This window comes from Ochotona curzoniae, unplaced genomic scaffold, assembly GCF_017591425.1.
Source record: "Ochotona curzoniae isolate NIBS_2020 unplaced genomic scaffold, NIBS_Ocur_1.0 contig_2855, whole genome shotgun sequence".
NCBI lineage: Eukaryota > Metazoa > Chordata > Mammalia > Lagomorpha > Ochotonidae > Ochotona > Ochotona curzoniae.
The window spans coordinates 1222969-1243986 of NW_024465615.1; the positions used below are offsets into that span (position 1 = coordinate 1222969).

General features: G+C 46.7%; 2 protein-coding genes across 2 annotated transcripts; one reads left to right on the forward strand and one right to left on the reverse strand.

Moving 5' to 3' along the window:
* The first annotated feature begins 259 nt into the window (after positions 1–259).
* On the forward strand, positions 260–4021 carry MMACHC (metabolism of cobalamin associated C). Its single transcript, XM_040977744.1, has 4 exons — positions 260–429; positions 1544–1738; positions 2389–2541; positions 3269–4021. Exons 1-4 carry the CDS (start codon positions 349–351, stop codon positions 3686–3688), a joined length of 849 nt encoding a protein of 282 aa, XP_040833678.1. The 5' UTR covers positions 260–348; the 3' UTR covers positions 3689–4021.
* Positions 4022–6158: 2137 nt separating this feature from the next.
* Positions 6159–14830, reverse strand: PRDX1 (peroxiredoxin 1). The gene is made up of 6 exons (XM_040977746.1): positions 14729–14830; positions 12894–13003; positions 10546–10699; positions 9898–10020; positions 9601–9731; positions 6159–6527 (listed from the first exon to the last, which is right to left on the reverse strand). Exons 2-6 carry the CDS (start codon positions 12997–12999, stop codon positions 6442–6444), a joined length of 600 nt encoding a protein of 199 aa, XP_040833680.1. The 5' UTR covers positions 13000–13003; positions 14729–14830; the 3' UTR covers positions 6159–6441.
* Positions 14831–21018: the final 6188 nt, after the last annotated feature.

Here is a 21018-nt window from a genome sequence, read left to right on the forward strand (position 1 = left end):
GAACTTCAGGCTGGCTGCCGCACAAGCACCTGGGAAACTGAGTTTGTCTCTCGCAGAGATAACTGGCGACGGAGGCGGCAGAACTACGTCTCCCTCGACGCCATCCTCACACCCACACACACCCCCTCGCCGCAAAGCTTGCCGGGAAACCGAGTCTTCTGTTTCTGTAGGCAACGGCTTCAAGTACCCATCAAACTACTTTTCCCAAGATGCACTGAGGCAAGGCAACCCTAGCCCGCTGCCTGGCCCGGTGGTTTCTGGGAAATGAGTCCAAGCTCTCTTGAAACAAAACCACCCAATTATTGTTGAGACTCCATTCCCCAGCAATCTTATCGTGTAGCATGCATTATGGAGCCGCATGTTGCAGAGTTGCAGCAGAAGATTAAAGACACGTTGTGTCCTTTTGGCTTCGAGGTTTATCCTTTCCAGGTTGGTTTCTTCCTGCCGCAGGTTGGTGAGGTGTATGATTGGGCTTGGTGCAGACGGCGTGAGAGCCTGGGAGCTTTCCGATCCTCCCCGAGCTCCGCCACCTGCCTGGTACCGCCTCTGACCATTAGGACAGGGTGTCAAAGGGGATTGGGGTTGGAAATGGAGAGAAAAGGTCGCATGCTTGTCCTTTTGCCCCATAGAATGCTAAGTTGGTGAAGGGGAGGCAGCATATACTCCTGTAACCGGTATGACATTAACACCTAAGTAGTTTACAGAGAAAAGAGACTGTTGGGGCCAGAGTCACCTTGGAAAAGTCCTGAAGGAATTAGAAGAGGCCCAGGTCCAGAAAGTTGGCACGGCTAGAATCTAGGTCAGCCGAGACGGGAAGAGCACTTCTGGTTAAACAAGCAGACAATTGGCTGGTTGTTCTCTCTACCAACAGAAGGATAATTCACGGTGTAGCTCATCGTCAGTGCTGAATGCTTATAGAAACTGTGCCTCCGCCTGGCACAGAAGTCTCCGCCCTCCCTGCCACACTGTACCTCCCACTCTTCTACTAGGACTGTTTGCTCCTTATACTGAGAAGTATACTTAAGATAAAAAGTTAAGGACTTGTCAGAAAGAAGAAAATGAAATTGAGCTATAGATGAAAAGTTAGATTGGAAAGAAAAGGGGCCCGGCTAAAGTCCTAGCAGCTGAAGTCCTCTCCTTCAACGCACTGAGATCCCATATGGGTGCTGGTTCTAATACTGGCAGCTCCACTTCCCATCCAGCTCCCTGCTTGTGGCCTGGGAAAGCAGTCGAGGATGCCCCAAAACCTTGGGACCCTGCATCCACATGGGAGATCCAGAGGAAGCTCCTGGCTCTTGCCTTTGGACCTGCTCGGCTCTGGTTGTTGCAGCCATTTGGGGAGTGATCCAGCTTATGGAATATCTTCGTCTCTCCTTCTCTTCGTAAATCTGATCTGCCTTTCCAATAAAAATAAGTAAATATTTAAAACAAAAAAGAAGTTGCTGAATGACTGAGGTGGAGCTGCCTCAAGATGGATGAAGCCTTGGATAGCAGGCTAAGGTATGAGCCCTCCAGGCTGGCCTGAATTTTCTGTCTATTCCAGGTGGCATGGTACAATGAGCTGCTGCCTGCAGCCTTCCACCTGCCTCTGCCAGGACCTACTCTGGCATTCTTGGTACTCAGCACACCTGCGATGTTCGAGAAGGCCTTCAAGCCCTTTGTGCGGAGCTGCCATCTCCAGCCACTGAAAGACCCTGTGGACCAGTGCGTGGCCTATCACCTGGGCCGTGTCATAGAGGTAAGCAACACTCGGCCTTCCTTCAGCTTTCACATCTACAGATATTCTTGCTTTGCCCAAGCCCAGCACAGAATCCAGATCTAGTGCTAAGAGCCATTCCATAGATGAAATGATAGCCACATCAGCTTTGACATTCTTCTAAGCTCTCCCTAGCCCTGCTTCCTTAGCAGACCCCAGTGTGAAATCAGTCTTACTCTCCATAGATTAACAAATGTATGAACCTCAAACCAAGTTGCACAGGAATGAGTCCAGCATCTGGCAGGCATTGCTCACCTGTCTTACACATCCTTCAAGCTTTACACTGTCTATTGAGGACTTCTGAGGACAGAGGGGTATTTCCCCCAATGAACTCACATATACAGGGTTATGTACACGTATAAGTTAAACCCTGTCATTCCCAACATTGGAGCTGGGGAGGACAGAGCCAGATCACCCCTTACACTAGACGTTTCTGAGCAAAATTTTGTATATTTTTCTTCAAGTGGAGGCCCTCCTAGAAAGCATAACTTTCTATACAAAGGAAGAAACGACCCAGGTTAAGGTCATGTTTCCCTTTAAACAAGACTTTGGAGAGCAGGACCATGTTAACAAATTAGGGGCTCTCTAGGCTGACTCCCCACATGCTGACAGGAGCCTCTTCTCTGTCCCAGAACCTTCCGGAGCTACAGATAGAAGTCATCACTGACTATGAGGTATATCCCAACCGGCGCCCCAAGATTCTGGCCCAGACAGCAGCCCATGTGGCGGGGGCTGCTTACTACTACCAACGACAAGATGTGGAGGATGATCCCTGGGGAAACCAGGTCAGAAGACAAGTGTGAATGAAAGGACTGTGATGGAAGTGGTAACACCCCCCTCAAGAAACCCCTATCAGGGCCCACATTCCTTTGGTTTCCCCCTGGACTGAAGTAACAGACACAACCCAGGAGAGAGCTTATGTCCTGGTTAGGAGACCAGCATTATCACATGCTTTCTAGTTTTCTTGGGGACAGATCAGGTCAGAAAACTGATCTATTCTTAAAGCCCTATATTGTACAGGATTCAAGATGGGAGGTAGGTAGAGCAGTGTCCAGACCAGTGAGACTGGAAAGCTGGGTATCAGCCTAACGAAGATATTTATGAATGTCCAAAGTGGGGCATTTGGTGCAATGCTTAAAAATTGCTACTTGGCATACTCACATCCCCTATTAGAATGCTTGGGTTTAAGTAAGTCCTGACTCGGCCTCCAATTTTAGCCTCTTCCTAATGTCAACCCTGAGAGGTGGCAAGTGACAACTCAGTAGCTCTTGTGAGTCTGCCATCCAAATGGTAGACCTGGATGGAGTTCCTGGCTCCTGGCTTCAGCCAAGCCCTGCTTCCAGCTATTGGGGGCTGCTGGGGGTATACTAGCAGTCAGGAGGCCCCTCTCTGCCTTTCAACTGTTTTTCAAAGGTTGCCTTGAAGAGAGGCTAGTTATTGAGTGGGACTTGACCTTGTAGTTCGGACTTTGTCAAGGTGACCCAAGTGACCTTTTCTTTACCCTCTCCCCAGCACATATCGGGTGTATGCATACACCCGCAGTTTGGTGGCTGGTTTGCCATTCGAGGGGTGGTGCTGCTACCAGGGATAGAGGTGCCAGATCTGCCACCCAGACAACCTCCTGACTGTGTGCCTGCAAGAGCTGATCGCATTGCCCTGCTTGAAGGTTTCAATTTCCGTTGGAGAGACTGGACTTACCGGGATGCCGTGACCCCACAGGAGCGCTACTCAGAGGAGCAGAAGGCCTACTTTTCCACCCCTCCTGCCCAACGCTTGGCCCTACTAGGCTTGGCTCAGCCCTCCGAGGAACCCAGTCCTGTGCCCCCTGGGCTTCCCTTTACTGCACTCACCTCCAAGAAGCCTCAGAATGTCAGCAGGGCTCGGAGCTGGCTCAGCCCCCGAGTCTCACCACCACAATCACCTGGCCCTTGATACCTTGCTATCCTGCAAGATACCAGTTTTCAGTGGTACTTGCCAGGACTTAACTGGCCTTGGCAAAAATTTTATTCTGGGTACGAAAGGAGTACTTCTCTGAACATGAGTCTTTAATGAAGTTAACAAGACACAGGAAGCATCATGGTATAGCCACTGCCATCTTTGTGGGTACCAGTGTCATGGCCACATCACATCTGATCCGGTTCCTCACCAATATGCTTGAAAAAGCAGCCTGCCACCCACATGGAGACCCAGTTTAAACTCCAGGCTTCAGTGTGGCCCAGCTTTGGCCACTGCAGCGTTTTGGAGATAATACCAATGGATGGAAGATCTCTAACTCTCAAATAAATCATGGGAAACCAGTAAGCCCCTGGCTCCTGCCTTTGGATCAGCTCAGCTCCAGTCTTTGTCTATTTGGGGAGTGAATCAGTGAATGGAACATCGTCCCGTTTCCTCTCTGCTAAACCTGTCTTTGAAATAAAAATATCTTTTAAAAATTTGATCAAGGGGCCAGCATGGTGGCTCAACAGACTAATCCTCCCCATGAAGTGCCTGCAGCTCATATGGACAGTTCATGTGCCAGCTGCTCTACTTGTGACCCAGCTCCCTCCTCATGGCCTAGGAAAGCAGCAGGATGGCCCACGTCCTTGGGCTCCTGCACCCTCATGAAAGACTGAAAAAAACACTCTTGGCTTGTGGCATTTGGGGAGTGACACAGCAAATAGAAGATAATGTCTCTCCTCCTGTAGATCTTCCTTTGAAGTACAAATCAATTTTAAAAATTTGATCAAGGGACCAACATGATATAGCAGGCTTACCCACTGCCTGTTGACACCAGCATCCCTTATCTTTGTATTCCAGATGCTCCACTTCCAATCCAGCTCCCAGCTAACGTGCCTAGCTACACAAATGGCCTAAGTGCCACCTTTGTAAGACCAGGATGAAATTCTTGGCTCTAGTTTGCCCTAGCGCTGGCCATTGCAGCCACTTGTGAACCAGTGAAAACATCTGTCCTTTCTCTGGTCCTTTCACATCTTTTTAAAAACATGACAAAAGACCAAAGCAAATCCAAATCTCCCTCCTTCCTCAAAATAGATCCATGCCTCTTACTACCATTCTGTACAGCACTTAAAGCTGTTACAGGGCCTTAAGCAATCATCCCATAAACAGCTTACCCCATAGGGTTGTACAGGCTGAATATAACAAATCATGGTAACACAGGCACACAGGATTCAGTTCTCAATCTGTCCTAGCCTTGCAACTTCCCTCAGAACAATGATATAGATGAGGGTTAATGGCAGGGGTAGTGCTATGGCATTGTACACTAAAGCCCTGCCTGCAGCACCACCATCCCACGCGGGTGCCAGCTGTGACCTGGCAGCTCCACTTCCTATCTAGGTCCTTATTAATGGGAAAGCAAGGCAAGATGGTCCAAGTCTTTGGCATCCAGCACCCAGACCGAGAAGCAGCTCATGGATCCTGATCAGCTCAACTTGGGGCTTACAGCCATTTGGGGGAGTAAGCCAGCAGATTTAAGTTTAAGATGTTTTTTTATCTGGGCTCAGTGGCTAAAGTCCTCACCTTGAATGTGCCAAGATCCCATAAGGGCACCAGTTCTAATTCCGGCAGCTCCACTTCCCATCCAGCTCCCTGCTTGTGTCCTGGGAAAGCAGTAGAGGATGGCCCAAAGCCTTGGAGATACCAGGAGGAAGCTCCTGATCTGCACAGCTCCAGCTGTTGCAGTCACATGGGGAGTGAATTATCAGATGGAAGATCTGTCCGCTATCTCTTTCCAATAAAAACTAAAAATTAAAAAAAGACTCCCATGACCAGAACCCAGGGATAGCACTTCCACTGAAACAACTGGCCCCGTTTTTCCCCTTCATTATTTACTTCCAATGGTGCAGAGGCTTCCACTTCTTTCAGAGAAGGTACTATTAGAAAAGGTCAAAGTTGCACTTCCCAATGTAACTGCAGCTGTTGGTGTTAGTATCCTATAGCCAACACTATCACAGGGATTGCTGTTCTCCAGATGTAAAACAAAATCTAACACCTTTTTCAGTCCCAACTGCTCTACTATGCCACAACTCAATTATTTGGTTCTAAGTAGCTCTCATTCTTTATTTTGCCCTTATGAGGGAAAATCATAAATTTTTACTTGTTTAAAGGAGTCTGGCATGATGGCTCGCTCAGTGGCTAAATCCTCGCCTTGCACGTGCCAAGATCCCATATAGGCAATGGTTTGTGTCCTGCTGCTCCACTTCCCATCCAGCTTGGAAAGCAGTCAAGGATGGCTGAAGGCCTTTGGATTCCCCCCCTGCACCCATGTGGGAGAACCAGGGAAGGCTCCTTGCTCAGGATCGGCTCAGCTCCAGCAGTTGCGGCCACATGGGAAGGAAGATCTTTGTGTCCTCTGTAAGTTGGCTTTTTCAATAAAAATAAATTAATAAATTAAAAATAAAATGAACAAGGTCTCAATTCAAGTTTAATAGAAACAATAAAAGGTCAAAGGACTGATGCCACTACTGGTACAACATACAGATCAGATGGCCTACCTCCAACTCAGGCATTGCCAACAAAAGACAGGACTCTCCAACCCTGTAGGAAAGGCTTTTCCTTATAGCACACATCTGGCTGAATCTAAAGCCTTGTGTTTTAAGCATGAGAAACAAAGTACAAAAGAGATTTTGCGTTCATGGTTGCACACTGCAGCCGTCATTAGTGTGCAGTCACATTAAGCAGCCCAGTGCTCACTTCTGCTTGGAGAAATATTCTTTGCTCTTCTGGACATCAGGCTTGATGGTGTCACTGCCAGGCTTCCAGCCAGCTGGGCACACTGCAAGACAAAGGGACTACTAATGAATAAACTGCTCTGGGTTTTGTACCACCCTCTCCTCCTCTGGACAAAGTGTGACCTCAAAGGCAGACACAGGCTGTAAAGAGAAGACTAAAGTACTAGAAAACCTACATTGCATATGACAAGCATTCTGCTCTTTGGTGTACAACCACTTTATACAGTTTAAGCCAAGTGAGTTCTCATCATGGCTGATACACTTTCAGACCTATTTTAATGTGGCCCCTGACAAAGGTAACAGCTTTTTGGAAATGTTTTTCTTAATATTTTTACAATACTTTAACCAAAAAAGCATGCTAGAAGTAGTGGTAATGAACACTCTTTATAAACAGTTAATGCCACTGGCAAAAAAAAGTTGGTAAAGCTTAAGTGATCTGCTCTAATTCCATCATGCAAGGAGAAAAATGAAAACAAAAACAAAGACTCTATAAGCCCCTAGCACTAAGCTGGCTGCTTCCTCAGACAGACCAGCAGAGGGCTGAAGGCTGCCACTGTTACACAGCCTCTTCAGTGCCAACCCACACAGCCAAAGCCACAACGGAGCCAGCCCTCTACTGAAGGCCCTGCTTGTTTCACATGTAACCACCCTCTACCTCTTAGTAAGCAAGTCAAATCTGGATCTTTTGCATAGCCTGCAACCCTCTCCTAAGGCATCTGAGTTAGTAACACACCCCGAACTATCCTGAGAAAAGCAAAGTACATGTGAGTGTATGCGCATATGGGGAAGAGCTCAATCCAATTTTCCTACTTGGCTATTGTCTTTGGGTAGTGCAGGCAGGCAAATCCCCCCTCAGCCTAACAGCAGAGCCTCAGCGTCAGACCCAGCAGCCAGCATTCTGGATACAGGAACAGATCAAGCAGCTAAACAGGAAACCCATTATTTCCCTAAAATCTCCACTGAAATGGTTATCATTACTGGCTTTGGTGATGTCAAAGGGTTAAAAGGTCAAAAACAAGCTACAAAAAAAGAGCAGCTTGAAATCAAAGACCAGGCCAGGGCTATCCAATTTACCAATAGTTTAAAATGGGATCCAAAAGATTCCTCTGACTAGGAAGACACAAAGAACTGCGCATCACAGCTGAAGAGAAAGAAAATGAGCCAGGCTGAGAGTTCTGCCATTACCCGCTTCGGCACCAAGACCTCAGGCTCCATCACCCACACTCCTACTAAGGACACCCAGCAAATCCGAGTTGCATATAAACTGTCTCAACCACAGCTAACATGCCACACCTCTCCAAGCACAAAGACAATTGCCACAATCTGCAAGAACTACTTCAGCAGGAACAACTCTCTGCAACAGGAAAACTGAAGCCTACAATGCTGGCATTCTACAACAGGCACTGGTTCATATCCCAGCGGCTCCACTTGCAATCCAGCTCCCCAGTAACAGCCTGGGAAATAGTAGATGGTGCTTGGGTCCCTGCTACCCACATGGGAAACCTGGATGAAGCCTGGTGTCTGGCTTTGGCCTGGCCCAGTGCCGGACAAAATCATTATTTCAGGAGTACAGACAGAAGATTTCTCTCTCCCACCCCATTCCATAATTTCTTCAGCATTTCAACTACCTTTCAGAAGGAAAGGCAGTCTTTGATTTTGGGTCCAAGTGGCAACGTTACATTTAAAGCACTGGCTTATTCAGCTCTTAAAAAATATATCTAGGGTTGGGGCCCAGCACAGTAGCCTAATGGCTAAGGTCCTCACCTTCTATGTGCCAGAATCCCATACTGGTGCTAGTTCTAATCCCAGTGGCTCTGCTTCCCATACAGCTCCCTGGCTACTGGCTTGAGAAAGCAGCTAAGGTCAGCCCAAAGCCGTGGGTTCCTGCACCCATGTTGGGAGACCCAGAAGAGGCTCCTGCCTTCGAATCAGCTCGGCATCAGCCACTGCAGCCACTTGGGGAATAAACCAGCGGACAGAAGGTGTCTCTCCTCTGCTATTATACATGGTACAGAACACCAGTGCTCCTTCCCTCTTGGCATCGAACTGTCCACCAGAGGGCACTCTCAGCAGCTAGTGCTCACTTAGGAAAAATCAGCCTTCCTTTCTAACCAGAGCTGGTATCCCACTCTAGTTATTAGAAAGCTAGCCTCAACTACTTCGTCCAACTATATCTGATCTTGATCTGATGCCATACACTTGAGAAGAGCCCTACCGCTTTCACACATGCCTTTCCCTACACATCTCAATAATAAATTAGTAAATTCATGTAAAAATAACCAGAAACACTTAAGACAAGGGAAAAGAAAAATATAGCTAGTAAGAATAAAACTCATGTAAGATCTTGAGACTTTGAAAGAACGTTGGAGATCTTACTTCAATCCCCCTATCATATTTAACATTTTTCGTTAAACAAGTGTTTACTTAACACTGGTGCACACCCAGATGGCTGCCAACAGCAGGGGTAGGGGCAGGCCAAAGCCAGCTTTCTCTGGGTCTCCCAATGTGAGTACAGAAACCCAAGTACTTGAGCCACCTTCTGCTACATTCCTGAGCACATTAGCTGGGAGCTGGAGCCAAACTGAAGCAGCCAGGATCACCCTTAAGTATAATTCTTAAATACAACTATCGCTGAAGAGAATGGATATTTAGATATCAGAATTATCAGTGTTTGCATTTATCTTTGAATAAACTACCAATCTTATTTTTACTTTCCCAAATTCAGAACAGTATTACGGGGGCTGGCATTGTGGCACAGCATGTGAAACCATCACCATGACATCAGCACCCCGAATGTCTTCGCAGCATCCTTTAGGGGCTGTAGCCAGCAGATGAAGACCTCACCCCGTTCTCCACCTTACACCTATCTTACAAATAAATCTTGGCAAAAATCAGATAAGGAAAATCACATCTATGAAATCCTCCTACATTCCAGGCAGATCTGTAGTAATGATTTGATATAGAGACTATGTAGTCCGAACAAAAAATTCCCTTCCCCAAAGCTTTCCATTATCCCCACTACCCACCTACTATAATCCAGACTTCCATTTGCTGCAGAAGCATTACCACCCTCTCCTTCTAGCCATGTTCCCACCACCCTTCCCACTCTATGCTTACCTTCCCCGTGTTTGTCAGTGTACTGGAAGGCCTGCACGAGTCTCAGGGTCTCATCCACAGAGCGGCCCACAGGGAGGTCGTTCACAGTGATCTGGCGAAGGATGCCCTTATCATCAATGATGAAAAGGCCTCTGGGAAGAATGAAGGAGAGGCAAGTACAAAGTTTAGAAAATTAAATTTCCTTAAGAAACAAACAAAAAACAACAACAACAAAAAACCCTCTGGCTTTCACCATCAATTCGATAATTCTGATGAATGTCAACCCTACACTTACACCCAGCTGCAAGGTGAACATACCTGAATGAGATGCCTTCATCAGTCTTTAAAACCCCATAATCCTGAGCAATGCTGCGCTTGGGGTCCGACACCAAGGGAATGTTCATGGGTCCCAGTCCTCCTTGTTTCTTGGGCGTGTTGATCCTACAGCAAAGACACACATAAGGGACAATCATTGTATCAAACTCTTGTATAAAAACAGCACTAACCTACCTATTTCTCCCTTTTTCACATTTTTTTTAAAGACTTAACTTACATTTATCAGAAAATCAGATTGACTTGGGCCATCCTCGACTGCTTTCCCAGGCCACAAGCAGGGAGCTGGATGGGAAGCGGGGCTGCCAGGATTAGAACCAGAGCCCATATAGGATCCTGGCACATTCAAGGTGAGGACTGTAGCTACTAGGCTACCGCACTGGGCCATCTTTCTCATATTCTTAATCTAACTTTCCAAAGAATTTGAATATCTTTCTTAGCAGTCAAGTGAATGCCAGGCATGTAGCAGTTAAGTGAAAGTGAGTATACTCGGCTTCACCTCAAGCCATTTCTCCTCTGCTACCAGGTAATAAGCCACGCCTGAGCCTCTGAAGTCCTTCCATGGGAAGCTGGAAGTCAACACTTTAAACCCTCCTGCCAAAGTCTACGTGCCAAATGGGCCAAGATACTTACCATGCCAGGTGGCAGAAGTGGGAATCCACAGAAATACCAATCACCTGGCAATTGAGTTTCTTAAATTCTTCTGCCCTGTCGCTGAAAGCAATGATCTCCGTGGGGCAAACGAAGGTGAAATCCAGAGGGTAGAAAAAGAACACAATGTACTTTCCTGGGGAAGAAACATGCACAAATTAGCCTCTTAAAAAACCTCTTTGCATTTAGCAGGAATAAATCACTTTTTTCTTTGAAAAGGATTTAATTGCTTAAAGATACAGTAATTGTTAAAATATGCTCAATATAGCGGTCTCTTCACACCTATTTTAGAACCTGTTGCACCTTTCCAGTTCCATGTTTTAGCTCTCCTGCCTCCTCCATGTTCTTACTGCTGCAGCTACAGAACAAACACTGCTCAACAATCTAATTTTTATCACTCCGAGTAGCAACACTGAACAAACATCAAGCTTTCCAACAAAGGAAATCAAAGCTATAACTATCAGTACTGGGTGGCCTATCAATGCTGACAAACATTGCCAAAAGAAGGCTGGATTGCAGCAGTCTTCTTTGCAGAAAAGTGTAGGGCACTTACACTTCTCTGCCCGTTACAGAAATAAATTTTCTTTAAAAAAAAAAAATAGCAGCCCAGAGGTGTGGCCTAGCGGCTAAAGTCCTCACTCTGAATGCACCAGGATCCCATATGGGCGCCGGTTCTATCCCAGCAGCCCCACTTATCATCCAGCTCCCTGCTTGTGGCCTGGGAAAGCAGTTGAGGACGACCCAGAGCTTTGGGACCCTGCACCCACATGGGAGACCCGGAAGATGTTCCTGGCTTCGGATCAGTGCAGCACTGGCTGTTGCGGCTCACTTGGGGAGTGAATCATCAGATGGATGATCTTCTCTCTGTCTCTCCTCCTCTCTGTATATCTGACTTTGTAATAAAATAAATATTTAAAAAAAAATACTAGAAACTAATTCATCTAAGCAACTTTTCCATGGCTTTGCATGACAAGCACTTGGGGGCCCCAGCAGGTCAAGCCCTAGGGGACTAGAGCAGCACTCCCTTTACAATCGAGCCAGGGTCCCCTCCCTCCCTTTGTGGTCCCACTCATCTGCATCAGCAGGTGCTGCCCAGGCAGAGCACAGCACCTTCACACATCCCATCAACCAAATATGATGCTCAAAGAACATAAACAAAAATGTTCTACCCAAAAGCTGACTCTAGGAACTGATGACACTACCCCTCTAAGAGCGGTACACCTGACACCTGCATTTCAAGGTTGTGTTCTAAGGAATGCAGACCCTCAATTATTCCAGACATATAACTTCTGGGACTGCCTGGCAAGGCATTAAGTTCAGAGCCTCAACAAAACTTACTAAGTGTCTACAAGAAATTGACAAGAAAGAATAATTGTTCCAGCTGCAACAACTTTTAGCTGGAGGCAAAAACAGGGTAAATGGCTAAAAAAAGCCCTCTAATAATGTAACTTCTGTGGGTTACATACAGGTTAAGCTTGTGGGACTCTCATTCAATCCTGACTGTTCCACTTCCAATGCAGCTCCCTGTTCATATGCAAAAGACAGCTCAAGTCCTTGGGACCCAGCATGGCGCGTGGGAGACCCTGAAGAAGCTCAAGGATCCTGGCTTCAATCCAACTCCAGCCATTAAGGCCGTGAGCCAGCAATGAAGATCTTTCAAATAAAAACAAATCTGCCTTTCAAATAAATCTTCAAAGAAAAATAATCTAATTGCAGTAATATATCTCACAACCTGAGCAAGTATGATGTTTCAGTTCAAAGACTTTAGCTCTGAGGCTTTGAGAATCTCACCATAACAATTAAGGAGGAACACTGCAAAGATAATTGAGTTACAATGTCCAAATGTAATGAACCATGTGCTTCCTGCAGAAGTAGTCTGGATGGACCCAGGATATCTACCCTCTGAACATTGATAATCACTTTATTGCAACATTTTCCAAAAAAACTATTTAACTAAATTCACTTTAGACCTGCGCCAGCATTTTTGACATAGTGGGTAAAGCTGCTATCTGTGACAACAGGATCCTTTATGGGTGATGGTTCATCCCAGCTCCCTGCTAATGGCTCCAGAAAGTAGAAAATGGCCTAAGTACTTGGATCCCTCCCAGCCACATGAGACCAGGAAGAAGCTCAAAGCGCCTAGCTCCTGGCTCTGGCTTGGCCAAATTCCAGCTGCTATGACCGATCAAGGGAAATCAGCAAAAGCAAGATCTGTCTGTGTAACTGTTGTTCAAATAAATAACAATCTTGTCTGAGGTTATGTATAACAGTCTATAGCCATCCCTCCAATAAGACAACTGAATCCTAGTAAACCCAGCCTGATTACTCACCTTTGTAGTCAGACAGGCTGATATCTTTGAACTGACCATCTGGCATAACAGCTGTGGCTTTGAAGTTGGGGGCTGGGTGCCCAATCTTGGCATTTCCTGAAGACATTTTGCTATCAATTGAAATAAAAGAAATGAATGATAAGCCTTATTTTTCTACATAGCCAGCAGTCTTTACCCACTTGAAAGATTTAGAAACGACTGTCCAATTTCCCTGAGCAAATTTTGCTATTACTAAATAGCACAGGTCAACAAAATCATAAACTAAAATTCCCAACTTTTAATATAAAAAGTAACTGAATCTTAACCATTGTTTAATTTGACAACAGCACAAATGTTTTTCTACATGGAAGCCACCTGTCTCAGAACTATTGTTTCGCAACAGAATTTTGTTGTATTTACGGAATAGAAATTCTGCATATATATATATATATATTATCAATCACCCTGTTTATATATATAAATATATATATAAATATATATATAAATATATATAAATATATATATAAATATATATAAATATATATATAAATATGTATAAATATATATATAAATATATATATAAATATATATATAAATATATATATAAATATATATAAATATATATATAAATATATATATATATATATAAACAGGGTGATTGATAATCTCAAATTAGATTCTAAGTGTAAAATGCCACTAAAGGCTAAATGCCCATTTCCCAAAACCAGTCCTGCTATGCCTTCCCAGGACTGTGCCTCCATCACCTGTCTTAATGTGGGAAGCACACAGTGGCTTTTTCAGGTTAAGTCTAACACAGCACACAACTTAAACAATCCGACTTTAGACACTTTCCCTACAAGTCCTTGCAAAATAAATTTTTGAATTCCCAACCAAGTCAGGATTGCTTGGTAATAGGGCACTGGATTCACCCAGGTCAACACCAAGATAAGGAGTTAAGATTTAACTAAGTCATTGGCCTGAAAGTGGCCAAAAGATCATTTTCAAAGTCTCTAAGTTTTTAAAGTACAATACCAAAAAAAAAAAAAAAAAAAAAAAAAGAAGAAGAAGAAGAAAGAAGCGCTGGGTATCGCTCCTGGCATACTTTTTATTATTACTTTTTAACATCTTTCGCAGAAAAAAAATATGCAAAAACCTGGTGAATAACTTAGAGGGTGTGACCCTAATTTCTTGTTCAAACCTGCTTTCTGGGTGGCCTCCCCAAGTTCAAAGCCCAACCAATGTGCCGGACAGGCTACAGGACTCCAAGGATCTGATCCGCCTACAGTAGCCATGACGACGGCCGGGCTCCACACCGGGACTGGTGGCCACTCCCGCCCTCGGCTCAGCTCCGCCCTGCCCCTGCTCAAAGCCCCGGGCGAGCACGCAACCTACAGGGAGCACTTGGATCCTCGAAAACCCCGCTGCGCAGAGAAAACGTCGGGGAAAGCAAGCCCACTACCCGAAACTAGGCAGGGTGTGCGGCCTGGGAACAGCCCCCTCACCCTATCACACCACGCTGTGTTCCACGGCCATAGGTCAGGATGCACGCATGATAGAAACTTCCCGAACCGCCCCGCCCCGCCAGAGAAGCCACGAGGGAGAGCCCACCGCCACCAACACCGCCCCCCGCCCCCCACGGCCCGAGTTGCGCCAAGAGGAGACTTGAATCGACACTAGCCTCGGGGTTCAACCGGGTCCCCGCGCCCTCCGCGCGCCGGAACTGACCGCGGCCTGGCCGCCTCACAACACCCCCAAGCGAGCGCGGGCAACCGAGAGGAGCAGCAAAAAGTACGCCGGCGAAGTTCAGGGGCGCTGCAGCTCCGCGCCTCCAGCCCGCGAGGCCTCGCACGACTCACCAATTCCAACGCAGAAGCCTGAGAGACGAGAGAACGGAACACGAGGCAGGAAGACGAAGCCCGCGGACGGCCCGGGGCGCTGCTTTTATAACCTGTAGCGCTCTCGCGAGAGTCGGGGCGGGCCGGGGGGTGTGGGAGGAGGGCAGAGGAGGGGGTCTGGCCGGAGCCCGCCCCGCCCAGCGTGCTCCGCGGGAATGACTCAGCGCTTTGCGGGTCGCGGGGGGCGAGAGCCCCGGGGAAGGCTTGCCCTCTCCGGGCGGCCGAGGTCGGACAGCGAAAGTCGGTTTCTGACCGTCCCCACGTCCAAACCGCCTCCTTAATCAGGGAGACGGAGATTCTCGACTGACTGCGCGCTGTCCGCGGAAGGTTAAGGACCACGTCTAACTATATCAAAGCCCGCATTTGTCCTCCTCTCAGCCGAGGTCCCCCGCAGCTTCTGACCCAGCCGCTGAGACTGCTTTATTGTTCACATCCATGGTTGCTTCTTCTAGTGGCCTCTGTCTTGGCTGCTGAGGCAGATTTCTCTGAAATCTGATGTTTACTCCACAAAGTTGAGGTTTAAAATTTCACCCAAAGTGTTCAGGTGAAAACGCCTATCATTTTATCTGTAACCTTAGGCCAGTCAATCCTGCCAACCCTTAATTTTCCTCACCTGTAAAATGGGAATGCTGTAAATATTTAATTGAACATCTTGGGTGTCCTGGATTATCTGAATCAGAAAGCCCCACAAAATGCAAATTACGAGGTTTGCATACTCACTGTGCCTTTTAAGGGTCTGTGAATCAGTTGGGAGGGAGGAAGTCCGCAGTTAGCCTGTGGGTGTGGGGAGGGGCCCAAAAGAAGACTGAGCACCTGCTGGGAAGGAATGTAACGAAAGGTGGCAGTCTTCCAGCCGCCCCACCAAGGAAAGCATAATCCTCTCCTCTCAAGAGTCACTCAGGAGGCTGGTGGTGTGTTTATCAGGTAGAAACCGCCCGCCTTGTACTGTTTCATACGGCACTGGTTCTAGTCCTGGCTGCTCCACTTCTGATCCAGCTCCATGCTGGTAAATGTGGAAAAGCAGCAGAGGAGGCCCAAGGAATTGAACCCCTGCACGCATGTAGGAGACCCAGAAGCGAGTCCTGCCATTTTACAGGTCCAGCTCCAGTTATTGTGGCCCTTTGGGGAATAAAAAGTGAACCAGCAGAAGCATCTGCCTCACTCTTCCTTTCAAAAAAAAAAAGGCAGTTGCCTTTCAAATACATACATACATACATACATAGATGTTAAAACAGAGCAAGAGAGGACTTCCCAGTCCAATGACATTGGGTAATACAACCTAGGGAGGAATTTCCTACTTCACACCCAGCAAACCTTTTGTGCAGAGGAAGAGGTCGGGGAAAAAGATAAATGGAGGTGGAATGTGAACTATCAAATGGAGGATTTCTTTCTTACCTGTGTCTCTCTCCCTTTCTCTCGCACTCTGCACTTGAAATAAATCTTTCAAAAGGAAGGAAGTCCTAGTGGCTAAAGTCCTTGCCTTGCATGCACCAGGATTCCGTATAGGTGCCAGTTTGTGTCTTGGCAGTCCCACTTCCCCTGCTTGTGGCCTGGGAAAGCAGTCAAGGACAGCCCAAAGCCTTGGGACCCTGAACCCACACGGGAGACCTGGAAGAAGTTCTTGACTCCTCGCCTCAGATTGGCTCAGCTCTGGCCATTGCAGTCACTTGGGGAGTGAATCATCAGATGAAAGATTTTCCTCTCCGTTTATCTGCCTTTCCAATAAAAGTAAATAAATCATTAAAAAAAAAAATTCAAGGAAGGAAGAGAAAAAGAAAATAAACTATCCAGGAGAAGTACCCAAAATGTTCTGCTGTGCTTAAAGAGCTCATGATCTGATTAATCCACCTACCAGTTAAGATGATTCCCCACCAAAAACAAATTGTCACAAACCAGGAGAAGAGAAAGAAACCAACATTCAGGCCCAAATGTGAAGATTCAACTGGCTAATCCTCTGTCTCCAAGCACCAGGATCCCATAAGGGCATCAGTTCATGTCCCGGCTGCTCCCTGCTAATGTCCTGGGGAAAGGAGTGGGACATGACCCCAGTGTTTCGTTCTGCCACCCCTGTGTGAGAAACAGATGATGCTCTCAGCTCGAGTCTGTGGGCCATTGCAGCTATCTTGGGTATGACGAGCAGATGGAAGATCTTTCTCTGTTTCTCCTTGTCTCTGTAACCTTGTCAAAAAAATAAGTAAATCTTAAAAGAAGTTTCAGACGTAAATTCAGCATAAATTAAATGCAAAACAGTAACGCACACATACATACACACAATTGAATTCATCTATAGCTTATTCAGCACAATACCAGGTTATTATTGTACATGACAAATATTAGCTATGACCACTATTAACACTTTCAACCAGGCCTGGCACAGTAGCCTATGGCTGAAGTCCTCGCCTTACAAGCCTGGATCCCCTGTGGGCACCGGTTCTAATCTCGGCTGCTCCACTTCCCATCAAGCTCCCTGTGGTCTGGGAAAGCAGTGGAGGATGGCCCAAAGACTTGGGATCCTGCACTGCATGGGAGACCCAGAAGAATTGCCTGGCTTCAGATCACCTCAGCACATGTCATTGCAGCAACTTTGGGAGTGAACCATTGGACAGAAGATCTTTCTCTCTGTTTCTCCTTTCTATATATCTGCCTTTCCAATAAAAAATAATAAATAAGCCTTTCAAAAAATTCTACCCTCTTTATTTTAAACACCTGGAAAAGAGCTTAATTACTTGAAGCCAGGAATCCACCCATTCCTTCTCAGTTGGCTGGGAAATACTCTTTGACTAATCAATTTAAGACTTCCTCTATAGCTGTTCCTGACCTTGGCTCAACCCAGAATTCCTCTAAAACTTTTCCTGACTTTTGTTTGGCTCTCCTTTATATCCAAACAATAATCCATATAGCAAAGAAAAAGAAGGGGGTTGGGCCCGGCGCGGTGGCGCAAGTGGTTAAAGGTCCTCGCCTTGCACGCCCAGGATCCCATATGGGCGCCGGTTCTAATCCCGGCAGCCCCGCTTCCCTTCCAGCTCCCTGCTTGTGGCCTGGGAAGGCAGTCGAGGACGGCCCAAAGCTTTGGGAACCTGCGCCCGCGTGGGAGACCCGCAAGAGGCTCCTGGCTTCGGATCGGCATAGTATCGACCCGTTGCGCTCACTTGGGGAGTGAATCATCGGATGGAAGATCTTCCTCTCTGTCTCTCCTCTCTGTATATCCGCCTTTCCAATGAAAAAATAATAAAAATAAATCTTTAAAAAAAAAAAAAAAAAAGAAGGGGGTTGCGAAGGAGAGGCTGTGCAGTGGCCTAGTGGCTGAATCCTCACCTTGCTACCACCAGGATTCCCATCCCATATGGCCACTGATTCATGCCCCAGCTGCTCCTCTTCCCATCCAGCGCCCTGCTTATACCCTGGGAAAACCATAGAGGATGGCCCAAAGCCTAGGCACCCTGCACCCACATGAAAAACCAGGAGGAGGATACTGGCTCCTGGCTTCGATTCACGCAGCTCTGGCTATTGCAATAACTTGGAGAGTAGAGCAGCCGACAGAATATCTTTGTCCTTCTCTCTCTAAATCTGCTTTTCCAATTAAAAAAAAAAAGATCCAAATATCATTGTCCCCAGTAATTCCCTAAGTCTTTATAAAAGGCTAGGGAATGAGGAAGTGCTGTGTCATGCTGACTGAACATCTCAATATGTTGGTATTTATCACCCCACTTCTCAACAGGAGTGATTTTTGTATACCTTTCCCTTCCTTGCCTGAGGCTGGACAGTCATTTGGCATTATTCATTTCTGTCTTGAGAAGGCTGAAGAGCAAACTCTTCATAATGAATGGTTCTTTCTTTTTTTTCTTTCGAAGATTTACTTATTCATTGGAAAGTCAGAGATATACAGAGAGGAGGAGAGACAGAGAGAAAGATCTTCTGTCCGATGATTCACTCCCCAAGTGAGCGCAATGGCCGATGCTATGCCAATCCTAAGCCAGGATCCAGGAACTTCTTCCAGGTATCCCACACGGGTGCAGGGTCCCAAAGCTTTGGGCCGTCCTCGACTGCTTTCCAGGCCACAGGCAGAGAGCTGGATGGGAAGTGGAGTTGCTGGGATTAGAACTGGCACCCATATGGGACCCCGGCGCGTTCAAGGCAAGGACTTTAGCCACTAGGCCATGCCACCGGGCCCATGAATGGTTATTTCTATAGTCAGGTTCAACCAATAATACACATGCATATTTCAACCGAAAAAAGACTGCTGCTACCTATTATATCTTCTGGATGCCAAGAATGGGCACTTGAGTGGGTTCCTCCCTCTTGGGTTACCACTCCAATGGGAGGGCACAAAATAACTAGGATAGGGCCTGGCGCGGTGGCACAGTGGTTAAGGTCCTCACCTTGCACGCCCAGGATCCCATATGGGCACCGGTTCTAATCCCAGCAGCCCCGCTTCCCATCCAGCTCCCTGCCTGTGGCCCGGGAAAGCAGTCGAGGACGGCCCAAAGCCTTGGGACCCTGTACCTGTGTGGGAGACCTGTAAGAGGCTCCTGGCTTCGGATCGGCATGGTATCGGCCGTTGCGCTCACTTGGGGAGTGAATCATCAGACGGAAGATCTTCCTCTCTGTCTCTCCTCTCTGTATATCCGCCTTTCCAATAAAAAAAAATAATAATTAAAAAAAAAAATAACTAGGACAGGGGCTGGGGTAGCTAGACAGAGAGGCACTCAACAACATCCATGTGTGTGGGCTGGATAGTTGAGCTGGTTAGATGGAACTAAGCTTCAATACCCTTCGAAATTTACGAGAGCCAAATGGGATATGGGCAGACTTGACTAGTCTGCTACACATACTGGCAAACCAGAGTAGGGGCTGGCCTGGGGGGGGGAGGGGAGTGGTTATTGTGGGTTAGTCTGACTAGGCTGCAGCTCCCACTGGTTTACGTGGGGCCCAAGTATGTGATGGGCAGAACCAGGCTGGACTGCAACACCCATTGGTTCCAGTGGAAGTTGGGGCTGAAAACAGAACCAATCCAGCAGTTGCAACCACCAGCTGATCGGGGTAATGGACTGTGCCGGGCCCTGTAATTGTTAGTACATATAGGAGTCTGGTTTGGGAACACCTCAGAGTTTCTTTGGGGATCCCCCCCAATCGAAATGGCAGACTCAGAACTCTAACCAAGAAAAGACAGACGATAGAACAGGTCAATCAACCCTCTCAGCTATATGTTAGCAGTGAAATACTGGACAAATGGAGACTCTATGGTGGACTGTGTCAATCGGTGGATTCTTCAATTCCTCATTGTGCCTGGAGTGGCGAGATTGGCAGCGATCAAAACCACTTGAGCAAGTATCTCAGAGCATGCCCCACATCCGGGACCTGGGGTGGGTGGGAGACTAGGTGGGGCTTCTCCCTCAATATTCCCTTTACCTCAGATAGATGAAGGAAACATCAGGGAAATAGTGGTCTTACTTTCCTATAGCCCTTGTACCTTTTTACCCCAATTAACACTGTAAAGATTGCCAAAAATATTAGAAAAAAAAAGAATGGGCACTTGAGCTTAATTGCCTCATTTTGGACCAAAAGAGATGTCCTAGCCCTGAGAACCTTTGAGGATATAAAAACTGAACCAGCAAGACAGAGTTCTGAAAAAGGAAGAAATCTGTGGAATGCTTGCATAAGTGGAGTGTCCTCAGAGAGGAGTAAAGATTTTCAAAATGCAGAGGAGGATTTCCCACAATTCTTGATGTATACCACTAGTGCTATTTTTTTTTAAAGATTTATTTTATTTTTATTGGAAAAGCGGATATACAGAGAGGAGAGACAGAGAGGAAGATCTTCTGCCCAATGTTTCACTCTCCGATCCGAAGCCAGGAGCCTCTTCCGGGTCTCCCACGCGGGTGCAGGTTCCCAAAGCTTTGGGCCGTCCTCGACTGCATTCCCAGGCTACAAGCAGGGAGCTGGAAGGGAAGAGGGGCTGCCGGGATTAGAACCGACGCCCATATGGGATCCCGGGCGTGCAAGGTGAGGACCTTAACCACTGCGCCACCGCGCCGGGCCCTGCTAGTGCTATTTTTACTACACACATCCCATGAGATTTCCTCACGCATTCATCAGTACTCTGGAAATAATTTTTCCTTTTTTACTTATCTCTGGAGTGCAAAATCTAGCACAATAACTGAAATTTGAATGCTTAATAAATATTAAGATATAGTGAAAACCTTTTAAGATGTAGAAATATGGTAATGGTGCTGAGTTCTGAGTAGTCCACT

Coding starts and splice junctions, on each gene's coding strand:
- PRDX1 (XM_040977746.1), bottom strand. CDS start 12,999: ATGTCTTCAGGAAATGCCAAGATTGGGCACCCAGCCCCCAACTTCAAA. Junction 10,700..12,893: donor CAGCCTGTCTGACTACAAAG/GTGAGTAATCAG, acceptor TTTCTTCCCCAG/GAAAGTACATTGTGTTCTTT. Junction 9,732..9,897: donor GATGAAGGCATCTCATTCAG/GTATGTTCACCT, acceptor CATTCTTCCCAG/AGGCCTTTTCATCATTGATG.
- MMACHC (XM_040977744.1), top strand. CDS start 349: ATGGAGCCGCATGTTGCAGAGTTGCAGCAGAAGATTAAAGACACGTTG. Junction 430..1,543: donor TCGAGGTTTATCCTTTCCAG/GTTGGTTTCTTC, acceptor TGTCTATTCCAG/GTGGCATGGTACAATGAGCT. Junction 2,542..3,268: donor ATGATCCCTGGGGAAACCAG/GTCAGAAGACAA, acceptor CCCTCTCCCCAG/CACATATCGGGTGTATGCAT.